This window comes from Populus trichocarpa, chromosome 10 (genome assembly GCF_000002775.5).
Source record: "Populus trichocarpa isolate Nisqually-1 chromosome 10, P.trichocarpa_v4.1, whole genome shotgun sequence".
NCBI lineage: Eukaryota > Viridiplantae > Streptophyta > Magnoliopsida > Malpighiales > Salicaceae > Populus > Populus trichocarpa.
This window is the reverse complement of record NC_037294.2, coordinates 18,541,690-18,560,951: the sequence shown is the minus strand read 5'-3', so window position 1 is coordinate 18,560,951 and position 19,262 is coordinate 18,541,690. Positions and strand designations below refer to the sequence as shown.

Here is a 19,262-nt window from a genome sequence, read left to right as displayed (position 1 = left end):
AGTTTCCATGCGATTGATAGAGCAATGAGAACCTTGGGGGATTTGTAACAAGTAGTCAAGTACAATACAGTAATACAAGCCAAACAGACCTCGATCATATATATATGCTCATACTTTGTTGGATTACAGGTGGTTTGGCTAGTCTCTAGCTAAATGCATTCACCATTCTTTTGTAAATACACAAACCATACATTGTTAACTGAAAACAATAAGCCATGGTAGATTCCATCCTTTAGTCATATATATACATATATATGTGTGTGTGTGTGTGTGTGTACATGTTCAAGCCATAACATACACAGTGATCTATGGCATATCTAAAAATGGTTGTTTTACTTTTTACAGGTCCCTAGTCGCCATGTTAGTGGTGTTTCTTCAGCAGTCTCCAAGCTGCAGATTTTGTCGAATAAACCTGTCCAAAAAGGGCCAGAGGTCAGAAACTGAGTTGGTTGCTCAAGTTCACCGGATTGGGTGATGATGGGAATCGGCTAGTAAGCAGACAAAATGACCTGATATATAAACAATGGAAGATTTAAATATTACCTGCAACGTGACGCTGAAGAGTTTGATTAGCCAAAACGAGAATAAAAGTCTCCAGTTGTTGTTAGTCCTTCAAATGTTAGAATGAATCATTTCACTCTTTCTTCCAGCAGAATCTTTTGATACCTTGGAAACACCACATTCTTGCAAGCTGAAACCTGTAGCACATGGCACACTCGTATTAGAGCTTACTTTAATCCAGCATCAACTACTACTTCTTTGTCAAGGCATTTCTATTCATTCAACGTGGAAAAAAAAACTCTTCTAATTTTTGTGGTCGACAATTCTTTTGGCAGTTTGGCCGTGTGGGAAACTTGGATCAGTGCGTGTGCCTTGCGCGGGTGCTTGATGCCAAGCATTGATTGCTGTTGCCTTTTTTTCGGCTAAGCTGTGTCACAAAGCCTCATGATAACTGAAATGACTAAGACCACATAAACTAGAAAGAGCTGTTTGTGACTCAAGTAATTAAAAGCAGGGAAAAATTGACCTGCCGACAAGCAGCTTCTGAAGGGATGGTACTTGTCACATGTTATTGTTTTGATAATTCTCAAGGACCAAGTCTAAACTGGAGACCTACTTGTTGTAGTTTTTATCACGCTCAACAATCGCTAAGGCTATCTGATATGAGACCAAAAAAAGAAGTGTGAAACTGTGTATATCTGTAGTTAATCACCTTTTTAACTCAATAAGCATCCCAAAAGCCTCTTATCTCGTTTCAAAACTAATCTTTATCTGGGTGTGAAAGGAATAGAGAAAAGAGATTTCGGTGGATAAAGTTTCTATGGAGAAAAAAAACGAACATCTGTGAATGGAGTAAAGATACTTCACAAAAGATGGTAAACGTCTCGTATTCTGATACTAACAAATATGTGACCACAATAGTAAATTCGAAAAAATAAAATAAAAAATTGTCCATCTAAGCCACATGACCGGTTTCTCTGGATACGAGGTCCAATGGTTGTTTTTTGACCAGGGGATATGGAGGCTGGATCCAAGTGGAGGACATGGCTCGAGAAACATTAAAACATATAAACGAAATAGCGACATTATGATCACATGCTTCCTAAAAAAACAATTAAATTTGGTCAAAGGTGACATGCCTTCCCCCCCCCCCCCCCCCCCCCCCCCAACATACTAAACTCATTTACACCAGTCAGCTCTATGGTGCCCTGGGAGAGGATTTTTCAGAGGAATCCTATGAATCTATTAACCAAAACCTTGCAGAATTAGTCAGTGATGAAAAAAAACCGTAAGAAGTACCAATTCAAGGCGTTTTTCTGACCTTCCAGAAGGTAAAATATTCAACTGTTGTACAGTTGAATTAGGTGCTGATAAATTGACTAATGAGGTTTTTAAAATAGTGCGCGATGTGACAACTCCGGATTCTTATCTTAATTTCGCTGTTATGTACAGTTGTAACTTGTAAGCATAATTCATCTTTGTAATCTGTTCATACTTCCCGTCAATTAATTGCTGGAGCAGCTTGGCTATAACGTCTAAATTTTTAGTAATTTGCAATATGAGATTCATCAAAATCGTCACGATCCAGTTAGGGAGACAAAGGAGGGAGGGAGGGACTTACAGCTTCAATGTCAATTTTGTAGACCCAAAGCTTTCTTCTTTCTCTGCAGCTTGTTCTATACGCCACAACAACATGACCAATTGCTAGAAGTAGAGAGCAAATAAACAAGGCAATTTCCATGGCTCTAACATATTCTCCTCGGCCCGTACTTGAAACTCTAAACACGCGTGGTGCCTTGAAGGAAACATAAATTAGTGATGACACAGAACAGATCGTTGTAATCCCCAGGTATGGTCCTGTTGAGAGCCTTGGTCCATCACACAAACTATAAACACCTATAACAACGACAAAAAATTTTTACTAATCTTCCCATAAAAACATTAATAACAGGGGAGACATATAGAACAAAGAATGAAATTGACTGGTTTATGATACTTACAGATGATGACAACTGATCTTATAATGGATATGAGGGGTATGTCAATGAGGGAGTAACGAAAATCATAGTTATTGAAATGAGAAGAGAGTGTCTCTGATGATAAAGAAGAAGGAGAGAGAGAGGCAGAGAGGAGAGAAAAAGGAAGGAGAGTATCGGCTATAACAAGAAGAATAGGAGCAGAGAAAAGAAGGAAAGAAATTAACATGGTGATCAAGAAGAATACAGTCTTTACTCCTCTCAAAACCTTTTTTGATTTCTCTTCTTTTGCGAAACCCATCTCTTCTTTTTTGAGTTTTTGTTGCTTCTGCTTCAAATTTGTGAAGGATCTACCAGGTTGTGCTTGTAGACAGAAGAACTGAAAAGAGAGATACTTGAGGACTTCGCTAAAGTCATGGGAGGGAAGGGGCTTAAAAGGGGATGGTTGAGTTATATGAATTTAAAGAATATTTTAAGGGAGAACTTGAAATGAAAAAATAATTGCCATGGAAGGAAGGTGCTGCAGCAGGCCAAAAGGTTATTATTTTGACTGGACTTGTCCACTGGGACAAGGATGACAAAGACTTTGGAACTTTGGACGCGGAATTTAATAGTCAAATATAGCATTCTGAAGGAAAAACACACACAAAAAGAAGTTGTTAACGACAATAACTACAAATATATTAAGAGACAATTAACGACAGTTTATAGGTTTTCTTATTTATTGCATACAGTAGAGGTAGAAGTCTCTGTTGTATTTTATCCTTGCTTTGTTTGTGGCCTTTTGGTTTGGCGAGGAAAATACAGAGCTTGACATCTAATTCAATTTCACGTGCAAGATATTAATGAAAATAGAGCGGAAAATTCTAGCAGTCACAAAATGCTGTTTCGTATGTAGGATTCTAATTCATGAATCTCTCGGTTCGAGAAAGAAAAATAAGAGGATCAAACCATTTATTCTGACTTTTTTTCAAATTCGTTACAATAATACTAAACAGATAGGACCAGGAATCAATATGTTCGAGGCTCCCCCGATGAATTGAGAAACAATCTCCTTTCCTTTTTTTTTTAGCCACCATCGTTGCTTATAGACAGATATCCTGTGTTGATTATTCTTTCTTTTTTTATTTAAAACTAGAAATGAATCATGCTCAACGACCACAATAACAGTCCATGACTGCTTGGTGTAATCGATAAATATAATAACCCATACCAATCAAGCGGGCATGGTGGAACCGACTGGCTGGGATCATGTGGGCACATGCATGCAACAGTTCATCTTTGCGAATCTTTAGGGTTTTTCTTTATAGGAGTCTTGGCTTTTCTCTTATTTCAATTGATTTTCCTTTCTTTAAACTCACGAGTAGTTGAGTGCAGACGAAAAGTAAAAAATAAACAATTCTTGTGATTTAATTAATTCCTTGGTAGTTAACAACAAATACCAGATTCAATCTGTCGTATGCTGTGACATTATCCAAAACCAGAGATTATATGCCTTTAATGCAGTTGTAAGCTAGCCTGTGCAGGAGAGATGGTGATGGCCTTTTATCCATCTCCGTTCAATGCATTCTCTTAAGATCCTCAGCACAGTTGAAAACGTTCTACGGCATCGCGTTGTCTCTTTAGTACTGTATCAGAAATTACATTTCAATAGCCTGGAAGCCATGCAAGTAGACCAACTTCACCCCCACCGAATCCCTTGACTGGAAAAGGTCAAGGGGCAGATGTCGATGCTTTAATTAGGTCCATGCTGAAAAATCTATCAAGTCAAACGAGAGAAGTCGAGATAAATGACTGGTGAAAATACATTAGCAGTATACCATCAGAATCCCAATGGAAAAGTTTGATCGAATATTGTTTAAATCTCATTAAGTTAGGGATTTGAACGAACTAGCCAGTGTTTTTCAATTGAATGGATTAATCTGACCAGACAAAATGTTAAGTGCAGGAGTATGTTTCTCTCGAAAGCACATGAATATACATCATCTCATGGGTGGGCAGCTGGGGGTTGGTGAATGGCTGATGTCTGCCCGGAATTTTTTAACTATTTGTTCCAGAAAACTTACCTCGTTTTCTTCTTCTTGTGTTTTTTTAGTAATGAAAAGCTTCATTTTATTCTAAATACTGCATCGAGATAAGCTTGACAAATAGCTCGATTGCAGCTAGTTTATCACAAAATATTATAAAATCCAGTAAAAATGTGAGATTAAGTTAATTCTACAAAAAAAAAAAAGGTGCGTTAAAATCAGGGGATTCCAATACATCTAATTATGGTGATGTTTCTTTGCACGGTTTTGTGATCATGCTGCAATGCTTATTGTTTTTATATTTTTTATCGATTAATTTAACAAAAACCTGTATATATAATTCTTTTTATAAAAAATAAAAATATCTAACCCCGTGAAGAAACGTAACTAATTAATATATATAACACGTCAGTATATAGTTCTCTTTATTGTATCAATTTTTTATTTTTTTTTTACAAATCCCTTTATTATATCATTGCTTACGGACCAAGGCAATAAAACAGGACACCTATCTAGAGAGAGACAGAGCAATAGGTGGGGATAAACAGTACAGCTCAGGAAAATTCAGTTGTGAATTATAGAATAAAACCACCTCTGTCTTGCGTAATCGCTTACTTAAAAAACTGGAAAACATTTTCTTGATGGAGTTGCCAAGCATCCTTTATTATACTCGATTCATTTGTCAAAGCCCGCAGAGGTCCGATTCACATTATTTTCGACTGTCTTATTAAGATAAAATTTTTTTTTGATTAATACGATGTCCGGGTTAACTTGTATGTACCTTGATTAATCTTATAAATTTTAAAATTAATGATTATATAAATCTCTAGTAATTCTAATATTTATAAAAATTAAATTAATGACCTCTAAATTAAAAATAAAAATTTTTTAAAATAAAAATTCAAAACCTAACTAATTTAATTATACTTGATTTTCTCGTGAAGATATCATGCCAGGCAGTCGAGTAAGAACCATGTGGCTACATGCATCTGGAGCCGCCTTAGCGGGGTTACGAGTCAAATCTTGCATATACCGTGACCAATTCTAGATTTCTAGAGCAGACATTTTACAAGCATGGTTCACGAGGCTTACGTGTAAGTCGTCATGTTTCTTTGTCAGAAGCGACCATTGCCAATGGAGAGTGAGAGAGTTACAAAATTGCAAGGAAAATTTGCAGTATTTTCAATCCTAACAGTTGGGTGGCGTTATAGGCTCATTCATGACCTCTGTTTTTATAATTAATTTGTTAAATTCACCAATCCGAGTCAATGATTTATTTACCTACACCAAATTCCTCGAGGATAGCAATCTTTTTTTCTCACCAAAGCACCAACTCTTGCAAACTGTGAACAAATTATTATATGCGACGCTGGCTGCATACTCGGGTTTTTAAAAGTGTAGTAGTAATTATTTTTTAAAATATTTTTTATTTAAAAATATATTAAAATATAATTTTTTTTAATTTATAACATTAAAATAATATGAAAACACTATAAAAATTATTTTGAAGTAAAAAAAATTAAAAAAAACATTTTTAAAACACAAAAATAAATAAAATATTAAATTCAAATACCAACACACGGAGAAAGCATATACTCGATCGATACTTACTTTTCAAGTTGCGAATCTGGCTTCGGTGGCAGCTTAGTGATGTACAAGTTTCCTTCTTACCCTTCTTAATTAAGCAGTCTTTTGGAATAAACTATTCATTACAACAAAAATAAGGAACCATTTGCAAGAAACAAATAGAATACGCCAACGATATTTCACATTTGTCACAAGATAAGAAATTACGAGGAAGCTTCCAAGGAGGGTGGGAAGGGAATGATCGTTTTTAGGGCAATAGACTAGCCATTTGGATTGTTCTTTAAGCTATTCAAGTTCTTATGCGCCACGTAACAGGAAAAAAAGATGGGATTATGTTCAGAACCAAAACAGAAGTATGCCGCTGCAGGGGAAAAAAAAAAAAAAAACACTAAAAAATGTGACCCCTGCCGCGTGCACTACGCTCGGAGAAATCGGGACAGATGAATACGATGGTCTTGCTATTATATGCTGTTTGGCTTTGCACATCACGTATATATATTACATTTCACACCCATTATCCACTATTTATTTATTTATTTCATTAAATGTTTTTAAAAAATATTTATCATGTTTGATTGAGGGGCGTATCTCACTGCACTTGCGAGCAGAACTGTTTAACAAATAATTAGGCTACCGACTCACTTCCGAGTCATGCCGATGATGAGACCTATTTGAAATTTTGAAAAGGAGGAATTATAACTCTCTCGTGTGCCGGGACGATCCGTGATGCTCATTTTTGCTTTGTTGATTTTTCCCTCGATTTTCTGATTTACATTTACACAATCCGTGATTTAGTGATTCTTATTTTACTATTAAACGAAATACACTGAGGATGGCATGCCGTGCAGAGAACCATATTTTTAATCTGGGTCCTGAATAGGATTCCATATGGTTTTTCGCCAGCACAAAATCCTGCGTAATGTTTGAAGAGAATCTAAATTCTTCACCAGAACTTTCACATCCCAGGACATGGGCTTCAAATCTGGTTCAAAATACACAAAAGTCAAAACCCTATAAAAAAAATCTCATATTGTATGATATCGTTCCCATGGCCCATCATAAAAAGCCCATTTTACTTGAAAAATAATTTTTACACGGGCCTAGCTTCAATAGTATTTTTGCGCAATGCGTTCATCATTGTATATGAAACCCGCGAGTTTACTCAAGACCCGGGTGACTAGGGGTCTTAGCCATTTTTTAAATAGGTAAAATCTGATCTTATAATTGACCGGGTTAAATTTAAATAATTTGTCAAGTTAAATTAAAATTTAAATGACTCGATATAAGTTGGATGATGAGAACTAATTTTATATATATATAAAATTTATATCTATAAGTATTGTTTTTTAACTTTTATATATGAGATAATTATATATAATTTACATGTATATAAATTAGTTTTTAATTTTTTAATATAAAATATTAAAATTCTAAATATATATTTTTTAATTTATTGGATTGACCCGGGTGAACCCCGGGTCAGGTTTAATAAATAATCAGAGTTCAGACGCCAATAGAAAAACGGCTCGCCGAAGGCCGAAAGAATTTGAAGAAGGAAAAGACTGCTTGTATACAGCGAACTCGGCACGTCGAGATAGCCAAGTCGAGGTGAAGCGTTGAACGCACGCAATAGGAAGCCTCTGTTTGGTTGCTCAGAAAGACAGGGAAAGAAGTAAGAAAGTTGCACTGTGATCTGGTTTCATCACTGTTGTCTTGCGCTGTTTAGTACACTTCTCTGTTTCGCTTTAGTTTTCGCTGTTTCTTTTTAGTCTTTTTTTTTAATGCATAGATTTTACCAGCTATAAAACTACACCGGCTGTTCAAAAAACCATAATTCTCGGACTTTGAGCTATCCTTTCTTGGGCAGTTTAATTGGAATCTGCTGACTTATGAAACTCTTTGTGATGCACTCCAGTTGTTCGATGAAAAGCGCATGTCAATTATTATTATTGTTCTTGGTTCTGTTACCAACTGTTCATGGCTTGTAAAAGAAATGCCAGCATTGTAATCCTAATAGAGCTGCATTGTGCTATTCTGTTTAGAGAAGTTTAACTCGGTGACGCTTGCAATGGCGGCGACTAAGACCCGAATAAGCAGCTTCTCTCGCAATATATCAGCTGTGTCTGCTCCTCAGTTGCCTGGAATAAAGTGCGGTCCTAATGGCACATTCTTTGTTTCATCTGGGATACCTGACCTTGACAGTAACCTCTCTACATTACTTTTCTCTAGTTTCTTGCACTTACTGGAGGCAGGGTTCGGTTAACAACAATCAAATGAATTGTTATTGTTTTGAGTTTTTCTTTCTTTTATCTGATGTAGAGATACTGGGTGGTGGGTTTCCTTTGGGAAGCTTAGTTATGATAATGGAAGATGCGGAAGCTCCTCATCACATGCTGTTATTGAGGAATTTCATGTCTCAAGGACTTGTTCAAAACCAACCTCTTCTTTATGCCAGTCCAGCTAAAGACCCTAGAGGGTTTTTGGGTACTTTGCCTTGCCCCTCATCATCTAAAGATGATAAATCCCGTAATCATGATACAGAACAGGTGCTCTCGTTTTCATACTGATTTCTACCATGCAGTTTTTATTTCGTTTTTCTGTACTTGTTTGATTTTTTCTTTTTTTTTTGGGTGACATGAGTTTGTACCGCATATCTAACTGATTGCAGGAAAAGGGACTGAGAATTGCTTGGCAGTATAAAAAGTATTTCAGTGAAAATCAGAAAAATATTGATGATCATAAAGGTGAGCTTTTTGGGCTAGCCATTTCTTTTGTAGATTTAATACACTAATCATGATTTGCATCTTTGCATAGAATTGATGTTATGAGATAAATTGTCAGAAGTTGATCACTTGGAATAATTTTCAAGCAAGCCTGTCCAGAATAAACATGTTTTCTGAGCGTGCAAATTCACTAGCCTGCACTTCATAGCTTTGATAAAAAGGGTACCGTTATTTTTTGTTATCAGCAGTTTCAGGTATTTATGCAATAATGCTTAAAGGGTAAACAAGAGGTGCAATACACGTATATTTAAAGCTTCTCTTACACTTTCATGGATTCAAAAGAATTGATTATGAACACAATAATGGAGAAATTGAACATTTAGGTCAAGTATAAAGACAAAATATGACATCGTAAAAAAAGGGTGCAACTTTGTTGTCCTTGCCATGCTGATCCAATAAGGAATCTAGATATGAAGCTGTTATTGAATGATTGACCTCAGATGACGAGTTATTTAATTTGATCTTGCATTCAGCTTCTGTTTGAGATTCTTTTAGTAAATATCATGTCTGTTCAGTGGTGGGAATGAATGGAGATAAGTCTGGCATCCTTACATTATATTGCAGATAGTAATCAAGAGTTTTGCAATGATTTTGACTTGCGGAAACCATTGGAGAAGCATTTTTACAGTGGGCAGCGTGTAGACTGTGTCAGCATCAAAGATTCTCCTAACCTGGCCACTCTTCATGACCGTTGTGCCACATTTTTAGCTCAATTTCCAAGGTAATGCTGTATGCTTCCTTAATCAGATATCTTAGGCAAATACATTTTGGGTTTTAACAAAATGTCAAACATCTGAACAAGGTCTGCAAGATATCTTGTTAGCTGAACCATCTTGAGTGGTGACATTATAAATGTTTGCATGATCACATAAGCTTGTCTATCCAGATGTGTGGGTGCGTTTTAAGAAATAGTTCTATGTGAAATAGTTTAGCATGCTGCTAATTTTGTTTCATGTTTCTTCATTTTTTGTTAAACTTCATCATACACATTTCTCTGCAAATAGAATCGGAAAAGACCATACATGCTTGTGCTTAAGTGTGTGTGTGTTAAAACAGCTTTGGCATGATAATTAATTTCATATTTCTCTGCAACTAGAATCATCTTGAGTGGTGACATTATAAATGTTTGCATGATCACATAAGCTTGTCTATCCAGATGTGTGGGTGAGTTTTAAGAAATAGTTTAGCATGCTGCTAATTTTGTTTCATGTTTCTTCATTTTTTGTTAAACTTCATCATACACATTTCTCTGCAAATAGAATCGGAAAAGACCATACATGCTTGTGCTTAAGTGTGTGTGTGTTAAAACAGCTTTGGCATGATAATTAATTTCATATTTCTTCATTTATTTGTTATATTTCCTTTGCTTATTTCTCCACAAAGAGGTTGGAAAGCTTCTCAAGCTATTTCCTGTTTTTAGGCTTGCTTGGATGATAGTGTCTGGACTGCTATAGAATTGATCTTTGACTATCTGTTTTGGGTTTCTTGTTGATTTAGCTACTTTTCTAGTTTTTCACACATTATTCTTACCATCTGCTGGTTATTTTCTCCAGAAATGATGGAAGCTTTTCTTGCATGGGTCGTATTGCTATTCAGTCATTATGTGCTCCACAATGTGAACTTTCCAAAATGGTCAGTGGCAAATACATTTGCACTTGAACCCTATCTCCTCACAACTTTGGTTTATGATTTGCATTAATTTAGACTGTTCCAGTGCCTTTCCTCTTTGGTAAGGTTTTCTAAATTGTAAAAATCTTTTCCTTGGCCTCTTTTAACATGTCAAAGAATCTTGATTGCCATTTATCTTCTTTTTATATTGAAACCCATTACGATTCATTTTTGTGATTCGTACAGGACTTTTGTTAACAAATGTTACATTGCAGGACTGGGATATGCTTTCCTTCATTAGATCTCTCAAAAGCATGCTACGGTCTGCAAATGCAGTTGCTATTATTACATTTCCATCTTCCCTTCTTTCACCATCCTTCTGTAAAAGATGGCAGCACATGGCAGATGTGTTACTGTCTGTCAAAGCAATCCCAGGTTTATTGATATTCACATGTGCTTTTGTGGTGTTTATTTTAGCTTTCAAAACTTCTGAACAAGTGCTTTTTCCCAGATGAGGACAAGGAATTGGGAAAACTCCTAACTGGTTACCAAGACATGGTTGGCTTCCTTAATGTGCACAAAATAGCACGTATCAATACTCAGGTACAAAATCAGGGTACTTTGCTGTAATCATATGCCACGTGTATTCTCTACTTTGCCATGCATGGGCTTCCAAAATAAGCAAGTAGACATGCATGCACGATTGCATGCACAGATACACATTAAGAGAGGCATCCTATTCACCTAACCCTATGACATGTCGAGCTTAAGGCATGTTGGATTCAATCGTTGGCCTTGAAATAGTTTAATTCCTATTAAAACATCGCCATATATACTATTTTTCACCTAAATATGCAGGTTCAATTGAATGTGCTATGTTTACCTGCCATGCATATTATTTCAGAACAATCTTTTCTTCCCTTGAAAGTTCCTTATAGAATAGCAGCTCAAATTTGCAGTTTTTTGTTCTGACTGGGAACTCAGGTCTTTCCAAAGACCTTGTACCATTTTGTTTATCATCATGACTTCAGGGTTACACAGTTCTGCTGTTTCAAATTTTCCACAGGTTCCCATGATTCTTGAGGCAACGACTTTCTCAATAAAATTGCATAAGCGACGGTTTTTAGTTTTAGAATGTCTAAATCAAGCCCCCATTGATGGTTCAAGTGGGACTTCATATGGCACATCTGGTGGCTGTTCTGGGTCCTCCAGAAGCGGTGCCCTTGATTTTTAGCGGCATTGCATGTAGACCAACTGGCAAGTGCTTGTCAAAGCAACACTGAGAGTTGACCAGGAATGAAACAGAAAAATTGTTGGTCGTTGGAGGCAGAACACTCGAGGGTTCTCTTGTCTGCTTAGCAGTACAATCATCGAATCCACTGTCTTGAACAGTAAACCAGCCTTGAATGCAAGAAAGTGGGTCAGTCTCTTCTGATTATCCCCTTCGGATTTCAATGATCTGTTTTGCTGATTGAATTATCCAAAATGTTGGCAATGACAGAACAACTGTAAATTGATCTTGTAGCTTTGTTTGTGTTATTAGTACTGGTTTGGTTTGTATTTCAAAACAGAGCGATTCATAGGTCGTTGGAGAATACGAGAAATTGCTTGACAGTTGACATCATAGCTTGTCGATTAGCTAACCTCTTTTTTTTTGGTGGAACTATCTAACCGCGAGCACTTATATTGCAGTAAAACTTGGTTTTTTTTTAAGATGATTAATGACGGTCGAACAGTCCGAATTCAAATAGATATTTCTACGGTATTTAACGATATTTGGGGTTATAGAATAAGCTAATTCTAGTTACGCAGTTGCATGCTTTCACACCTTCACGAGTTTGGAGAGGTTACTCTGTTTTTGTTCATCTATAAAATGAAAACTGAACGTGAACATATCAATCTAACTGTGTGTGATTTTAAAGAATAAATTTTAAAAAAATATTTTTAATCATGGTTTTAAAAATTTGTTTAATTAAAACCCTTTGTTAAAAAAATAAAATCAAGATTTGATGCAATTATATATATAGGTTCAATGTAAAAAATAAAAAAATATTTTGTTAAAAAGGGATTTTTATTTTTATTTTTATTTTTTATTTTTATTTTTATAGTTAGATAAAAAACAGAAGCGGGAACAATATTATAGGTTAGCTCCTTGCTGTTTGTGCCGGTCATAATTGCTTATGGCAAAGTTTACATCGTCGTCTTTTCTTTTTTTCTGAACACGTACCCTCCTTGTATTATCATGTAACTTCGATGAAAAACTCTTCTGCCACCAAAGCAAAATATACCTTTTTATATGATACTAGTTAACGGGTTCTCTGGAACATGCATCGGTGATCTTGTGTTTTGGGCTGCGAAGTGCTCAGTCGATCTCTTTACTGAATTCTATCCAGAATTTAGCATTTTTTCACATATTAGAAACATATTTTATTGATAAAATATGATAATCAAGTTAATTAAAAATATAAAATAAAACATAATTAGTGGTTTTATTACAAGTTCAGGTGACCTGTCTAATTTTGTTAGTTTGAAGGAAACAAAAAAAATGGAGGAGGATATTTCCGAAGTTGCTAGTCAATGGTTAAGATTCTGTTCAGGTGACCGTAAGAGGGGGCTTGTTTAGCTTCTTCTTTTTTTTACATTTTTATCTAGCTGTACCATGAGAGTCGTTGGTTGCCGGGACCTTGTGTTCTATTAGTAATTCCATTTTCTCTCGAACCTACAAAAACTTAGGGAGTATGGCCACGAGATCCTTGTGGCGCACCCGAGGGAAGCTCGCGGTGGCAGCCACCGTGGCCTCTTCCGAGGACCCAGAGACTGCTCTGAAGCTCTGCACCGCCGTTCCTGTCCGCCTCTATCTAGACACCGTCACTGCCCAAACCCCCTCTATTGCCTTTGGTATGCATGTCTTCAAACTAAAATTCTCTTTCCTTCATCGCCGATCCACAGAAACACGATTCACTCTTTAAATTCTCAATTTTTGGCTTAGATTTTGCACTTAGCGCTAGACTTTTTATATTTGTGATCGGTGAAGCTTTTGTTTGGATAATTTATAATTGTAAATATTATAAGCAGTGATATACATGAGCATTTTTTAGATATCTTAGGAAATTTTAAATTTGTGAAACATTTATGTGTTGAATATTGAGAATTGTTGAGGTGAATTTATAATGGTGTCTGTATTTTGTTTTGTTGATAGGTTTTGAATACTCGCTGGTTGTCCGGAGGAAGTGTTGAGGGGAGAAAGTTAAACATGTAGTTCACTCAAGGTCCACTGGAAAACTTCAAAAACTGTGGAGTATATATTAAGCTTGGGTAACAACACCCTGGGCAGCCGGTGTGCTTTCAGTCTGCTTCCTTAAGCATGCATGAAATCAAATTCTATATCTGTTCTGTCAAGTCAATGTGTGAGATGGGTTATTTGGCCGTTGAGTAATTAATCAGTTGAGTGGTATTAGATGATAAGTTTATTGTCCATACAGGAATATTTAGTACCTGGTGAGTCCGTTCAGACAATGAGGGAGTCAATGCTGAGAACAAATTTCTTCGTATGATCAAGCGTGTGAGGTTTTCAAGAAAGAGCTTGAAGAGACACCTTGTGGCCACCATTGATAAGTTTATTGTTCATGTAGCTCGAACACATGATGGCCAAAAGTTGTCTGTGAGGGTATTCATTGCTGTCCCTTTAACTGAAAACAAGTTTTGTACGTGTTTGGTGGAATTAAGTTTTCATATACGTACATGCAGGAAATAACTTGTGGGGTTTGTCTTTTAACCTCTATTTAATTTTATCAGCACATTGTTCATGACAGATACTGCCACTGCAGATCGTCCCACTGTGGAATTGATTTGTGAATACCCTACATAGGGTTTTCCCTTCTTTTTTGCTTACAGGTAGCATCGTGGATAGATGGTTAACCATGTACTTGTTCAGATATTTGTTCATGTATTTGATACTAAGATCACTTTTCGGAGATCCAGCTTATTAATTATGCATGATAAATGACCATGTGCACTCGAAATTTGGTTTTATATGAGATGTGCATTTTTTTTCCTTTTCAAGTGTGCAGGCATCCCTTTCTTCTATCTGTTGTAAGTGGCTGTTCATGGTCTTGAAGAGCTATTGTTAATTGAAATTTCCATGGATTGCATGTGCAGATGGGTTGGTTGATGAAATTAGTGAAAGTTTGCCCAAGGCAAGTAGAGTCAACATCCGGATGGGCATCGTGGTGGGGATGGTGGGCTGTCCAAGTTGCAGTAGCAACTATTGCATTTCATTAATGGGGAAGACATAAATGGTTGGTGTTGTTTGGTGCTGGGCTATTCACACCCGTTACTTCTTCGGCGCACATAAATGTTTCTCGTCTAATTTCTCGCGAGTAGGTGGGAATATACTCGCCTTTTGCCATTTTATAGTAAACAGCAACTATATATTATGTAGTTGTAAGTTTTCGTGGGTAGTTAATTAATACAAGAATATAGTCTGGGATTCATCGATGAAAATCCTATCATCATGAACTCATCATCAATGATTTTATTTTGACAGTAAAGGTATGAAGTTTTTAATATTCTTTTTATTTCACAATAAATATATTATTATTTTTTTATTTCTTGTTTATTACTGTTGTTTTCTTTACAAAGACAGGTAATTATTTCAGTGGAAATATCGTATAGGGTTATTTTATATTTCGAGTTTTAATTTGTGGGGGGAAGGGAATGAACAGAACTCGCAAAATTGGAGGGAAGAAATCAATGAAGAGAGAGACACTTGCCACTGTTACGGAACAAGTACGTGATGGACCTGTACACCTATTTTAATGAGGAGGAGGCAGAGGAGGGTTCATGCAATTGGGCAATAAAAGCCGTAAGTCCTCGATTCTCACGCTTTTCTCTATCCTCCCTCCTTCGATGATAATGTAGTGTCGAGCTGCTACCATTTCAGTACTCACAGCCAAGCAGAGAGAGAGAGAAAAAAGAGTTTTGTGTTCAAAGAAAAAAGAAAACGAAAAACAGATTTTTCACGCCAGAGAAAATGGTGGGACCGAGTAGACCGCAATTCGTTTTCTTTGGATCGTCCATTGTACAACTCTGCTTCAGCCATGGCGGTTGGGGTTCCGTCCTCTCCGATATCTACTCTCGCAAAGTATTTATTACTCTCTTGATTTAACATGCTCTTTTAAATGTTGCTTGACTTGTTTCTAAATTACATAGAGATTGAAGTGAAAAGATTTGCCCTAGTTGATATTTATGTCACTGTTTTGGCCGTCAAGTGAATCAAATTGCCATTCTCGGCGTCTGATTAGGTTAATCTTATTGTGTTGCAGGCAGACATATTGTTGCGAGGGTACTATGGATGGAACTCGCGGCGTGCTATCCAGGTTCTCGATCAAGTTTTTCCAAAGGTATTATATCAATGTGCTAATTTTTTAGGAGCAGATCACACATGAAAACTGATCATTACAGAGGAAGCTAGTGAAAGTTTCATCATTTTAAATGGGCTCACTGTAAGATCTATTTGAGGAAACGCGTCTCTGTGCTAGTGACATTGATTATTTTTCATGTATTGTAGGAAGCTCCTGTGCAACCATCTCTGGTGATAGTTTATTTTGGTGGTAATGATTCGATGGGGCCTCACTCGTCTGGCCTGGGCCCTCATGTACCACTTAATGAATACATCGAGAACATGAGAAAGATTGCAATTCATCTCAAGGTCTTCTCCTGATTCTTAAATATACAATCTCACTACACAAATAGATCATGGTTGATGCACATCCGTTATATGAATGAAACAACCCTAATTAGATGTAAGGAAATTAAAACATTCTTTCTCCTTGAGTCGTTAGATAAGAATTATGGTAAACTTTAGTTTTTGAGGGGAACAAAAAACTGGGAGGTTTTTATGGTTGCGATGAGGATTCAGATGGAAAATGTTGTTCTTATGCTGCTCCTGAATGCCTTCAAAAGCTCGAGTACTTTTTTTTATTCAATTCCTGATTGCTGGACTATGTTCAATTTTCTTTCATCTTGTATATCTTGTATTCTGACCCTGAGCTCTTCAGAGAATGAGGTTTGATGTCTATTCTAACGCAATATATTTGAAAATCAGAGCCTTTCAGATACAACACGCATCATTTTTCTGAGTTGTCCTCCTGTTGATGAGACCAGAGTTGGTTCAGGCTTAAGGTGCTCTGATACATCACTTCTATCTTCTTCTTTTCTTCTCTCTTTCTGATCATAGAAATTCTGAACCACATGTTTTTCTAAATTCAGTGGAATTTTCAGTGAATTGATACGAACAAATGAGCTGTGCCAAAATTATTCCAATGCTTGCATAAAACTATGCCAGGAAATGGGCGTGGAGGTTGTTGATCTTTTCTCTGCCTTTCAAAAAAGAGATGATTGGACAAAAGCTTGCTTTACGTAAGTTTTCTGTATCTTGCTTTTGCAAACATGATCGAGGTTCACAAGTGTATGTTGTCTTATGTATTTTTTCGTGGTCTCCCTCGTGTATCATCATGTCTGTATTTTCTGCATGATACTTAGATGTGAACGTATTTTTCTCACACGCAATTATTGATAAGCCTTAGTTTCCTTTTCTCTTAATTTTGTACGTGCAGGTAGAAAAGCTTCCAAACCATTGGTAGTTTGCTTTTTTTGTTTTATTTGGATACAACTCTTTTGATTGTTGATTTTTGTGGTTATAAGGATAATTGCTCTTATCTTAGGATAAGAGTAAAGACATCAAGCTGAAATTTCAATTACTTGTCTGCACAGAATTGCAGTAGGGTACGGTATCATTTGACTACACGAACTCATGGGTTGCAGATATGCATTTTTACTTTTCATACTTGTGCAATTTAGAGACTCCTTTCTTATTTAATCTGCAAAAACCAGATGGATGATCCCCACTTTCAGTTTTTGCATTGCCAGGATAAGTTAGGCCATCAATGTGTTTTCTTTCCCATGATAGAAAGATATCCTTAGCCAGCTTTGGTGGGTTAGTTTATGCTGCTATATCAGATGGTCTTTTTTGGGCTAAAACATGTCAAGACCCCTTGAACTGCTTATTGAGAACCCCTATAGTTTTTTCCTTTGATTATAAGCACCCCCTCCTGTTAGGTTCCGACTGCTACTGGCAGCGAGACCAGACCACCATCAAATGAAAGTTTCAGTTGATGCAAGTTCATACATGCAAATATTAAACCCAACCATCACCAAATTCTAGTTTTATAAGGGTTCAAAGTTTTTTTTATTTGGTTTTAAAAATGGTTTTTGATATTGAAATTTTGTTTGGGAGTTTGAAATAGTCATTCTGGTGGTTGATTTGGTGGTCAGAACAGTGGAGTTTTGGCGGTGAACGGTGATCCTAATCCAAACACTTCCTAGTTCATAAATTAAAATCAAAAGAAAAAAAGAATGATAGGGGTGTCAATCAAAACGATCAATAATTCAGGGGTATTTTTACAGTTTAGTTGTATTTTTAGCATTTGTCTTTCTTTGTGCACAACCCAGAATCTGCTCTGTGGACTCAGGTCTACGTGGATTAATTAATCTACGATGCATATATGCTCTCTCCCCTTCAATCTCCACGGCAGGCAGGCTGTGTTGGTTAATTCAGCTCGTAAATCACTAGATGTTTCCTCTGTCACAATTTTTACTGGCTAATGTTAGGTTCCATTGGGGAAGTATGTATCCGAATGATTTAAGATTGCCGTGTTGTCTTCTCCTTTTACTACGACAGCAATCATAAAAAATGTGAATTGAATGTCAGTGGTTGACTTAAACTGAAAGTAACATACATTTCGACCTTCAATTTTAAAGTTCTTCCCTTCACTTTTTTCCAGAGATGGCGTTCATTTATCTGCAGAGGGAAGCAAAATAGTTGTGGAGGAGATCTTGAAGGTGCTGAGGGAAGCTGAGTGGGTTCCATCTCTTCATTGGAAGTCCATGCCCACTGAATTTTCAGAGGATTCACCTTACTATCTTGTTACTGCTGATGGGAAACGAACTCTAAACCCCTCTGAGTGGACTTTTCACAGGGAGGTTCAGTGGGACTAGGTTGCAAAGCTATCTTCACTCTTTTAAATGCCAGAGCCGCAACTACAAATCGAAGAAAACAAGCTTCTCCTACCAGAGCCCGTGCAAAAAATAATTAGCCTAGAGTGAGATAATTATAGTACAGCTCACTCTTGTCAACTGATGTTGTTGAACTCCATTTATTTTTAATCGAATTGTTCCTTGTATAGCCATAGGTTCTGGTAGCAACATATAATCCTATCCAAAATCCTAATTAATCTGAAGGATAGAATTAATGATGCTTATAGTTTTTAAACCCGGTCCGGTCCAAGGCCCGGGTTCTGGGTTTTGACCAGGTTATCGGGTCAACCTCTATTTTAAAAAAAATTCAAAACGGCGTCGTTTTAGTAAAAAAACAAAAGTCAACGGGTTGCAACCGGGTTTTGTCGGGTTATTGGGTTACACTGGATCATGACTTGTTTTATTTTTTTATCAACTTAGTTTGGTTCTAGATCCGGGTCAGTCAGGTTTTGATTAATTTATCAAGCTGGATCGGGTTTCAAAACTATAGAGATGCTTATCACCTTGACTTGGTATGGTCACTTCAAGGCACTGTAATCTCCCCGTCTTCAAATTATAAACTATTAAACATTCTTATTTATTATAACGTAATAACTTATTTTATTACTCAATAACTTAATTAATCATCCCGTGACAAGTAAATCATTCGAGCTGTTAAATAGATACATAAGATGAATTTTAAA

The 19,262-nt window shown here is 36.4% G+C and overlaps 3 protein-coding genes across 9 annotated transcripts; 2 read left to right on the top strand and 1 right to left on the bottom strand.

Moving 5' to 3' along the window:
- Window positions 1-73: 73 nt before the first annotated feature.
- On the bottom strand, window positions 74-3,005 carry LOC18102694 (uncharacterized). Of its 3 annotated transcripts, none has more exons than XM_052456869.1 (4): window positions 2,502-2,987; window positions 2,123-2,397; window positions 551-698; window positions 74-412 (listed from the first exon to the last, which is right to left on the bottom strand). In XM_052456869.1, exons 1-3 carry the CDS (start codon window positions 2,776-2,778, stop codon window positions 630-632), a joined length of 621 nt encoding a protein of 206 aa, XP_052312829.1. In that variant the 5' UTR covers window positions 2,779-2,987; the 3' UTR covers window positions 74-412; window positions 551-629. The 3 variants fall into 3 exon arrangements, with proteins under 3 accessions (XP_052312829.1, XP_006378661.1, XP_024466641.1); XM_006378599.3 differs by having other exon boundaries at window positions 544-698; window positions 2,502-2,984; XM_024610873.2 differs by lacking the exon at window positions 74-412 and adding an exon at window positions 1,028-1,158 and having other exon boundaries at window positions 553-698; window positions 2,502-3,005.
- Window positions 3,006-7,590: 4,585 nt separating this feature from the next.
- Window positions 7,591-12,106, top strand: LOC7474439 (elongator complex protein 4). Of its 2 annotated transcripts, none has more exons than XM_024609699.2 (9): window positions 7,591-7,763; window positions 8,139-8,292; window positions 8,411-8,637; window positions 8,760-8,835; window positions 9,439-9,595; window positions 10,428-10,506; window positions 10,758-10,917; window positions 10,994-11,085; window positions 11,549-12,106. In XM_024609699.2, the coding sequence occupies exons 2-9, from the start codon at window positions 8,160-8,162 to the stop codon at window positions 11,714-11,716; spliced, it is 1,092 nt and encodes a 363-aa protein (XP_024465467.1). In that variant the 5' UTR covers window positions 7,591-7,763; window positions 8,139-8,159; the 3' UTR covers window positions 11,717-12,106. The 2 variants fall into 2 exon arrangements, with proteins under 2 accessions (XP_024465467.1, XP_024465466.1); XM_024609698.2 differs by having other exon boundaries at window positions 8,136-8,292.
- Window positions 12,107-13,040: 934 nt separating this feature from the next.
- LOC7474437 (GDSL esterase/lipase CPRD49) lies at window positions 13,041-18,801 on the top strand. 4 transcript variants are annotated; one of them, XM_052456674.1, is made up of 10 exons: window positions 13,041-13,380; window positions 13,682-13,819; window positions 13,965-15,033; window positions 15,207-15,346; window positions 15,425-15,625; window positions 15,807-15,884; window positions 16,052-16,192; window positions 16,589-16,665; window positions 16,753-16,902; window positions 18,327-18,801. In XM_052456674.1, the coding sequence occupies exons 4-10, from the start codon at window positions 15,278-15,280 to the stop codon at window positions 18,538-18,540; spliced, it is 930 nt and encodes a 309-aa protein (XP_052312634.1). In that variant the 5' UTR covers window positions 13,041-13,380; window positions 13,682-13,819; window positions 13,965-15,033; window positions 15,207-15,277; the 3' UTR covers window positions 18,541-18,801. The 4 variants fall into 4 exon arrangements, with proteins under 4 accessions (XP_052312634.1, XP_052312635.1, XP_024464968.1 ...); XM_052456675.1 differs by having other exon boundaries at window positions 13,682-14,149; window positions 14,641-15,033; XM_024609200.2 differs by having other exon boundaries at window positions 13,682-14,865.
- Window positions 18,802-19,262: the final 461 nt, after the last annotated feature.

What these genes read in the sequence shown, in the direction of transcription:
- LOC18102694 (XM_052456869.1), bottom strand. Translation starts at nt 2,778, where the DNA reads ATGGGTTTCGCAAAAGAAGAGAAATCAAAAAAGGTTTTGAGAGGAGTA. An exon ending in AAGATCAGTTGTCATCATCT is followed by an intron (nt 2,398 to 2,501) that starts GTAAGTATCATA and finishes TCGTTGTTATAG; the next exon opens with GTGTTTATAGTTTGTGTGAT. An exon ending in ACAAAATTGACATTGAAGCT is followed by an intron (nt 699 to 2,122) that starts GTAAGTCCCTCC and finishes CATGTGCTACAG; the next exon opens with GTTTCAGCTTGCAAGAATGT.
- LOC7474439 (XM_024609699.2), top strand. Translation starts at nt 8,160, where the DNA reads ATGGCGGCGACTAAGACCCGAATAAGCAGCTTCTCTCGCAATATATCA. An exon ending in GTCTGTCAAAGCAATCCCAG is followed by an intron (nt 10,918 to 10,993) that starts GTTTATTGATAT and finishes GCTTTTTCCCAG; the next exon opens with ATGAGGACAAGGAATTGGGA. An exon ending in TAGCACGTATCAATACTCAG is followed by an intron (nt 11,086 to 11,548) that starts GTACAAAATCAG and finishes AATTTTCCACAG; the next exon opens with GTTCCCATGATTCTTGAGGC.
- LOC7474437 (XM_052456674.1), top strand. Translation starts at nt 15,278, where the DNA reads ATGGACCTGTACACCTATTTTAATGAGGAGGAGGCAGAGGAGGGTTCA. An exon ending in GCAATTGGGCAATAAAAGCC is followed by an intron (nt 15,347 to 15,424) that starts GTAAGTCCTCGA and finishes CTACCATTTCAG; the next exon opens with TACTCACAGCCAAGCAGAGA. An exon ending in CCGATATCTACTCTCGCAAA is followed by an intron (nt 15,626 to 15,806) that starts GTATTTATTACT and finishes ATTGTGTTGCAG; the next exon opens with GCAGACATATTGTTGCGAGG.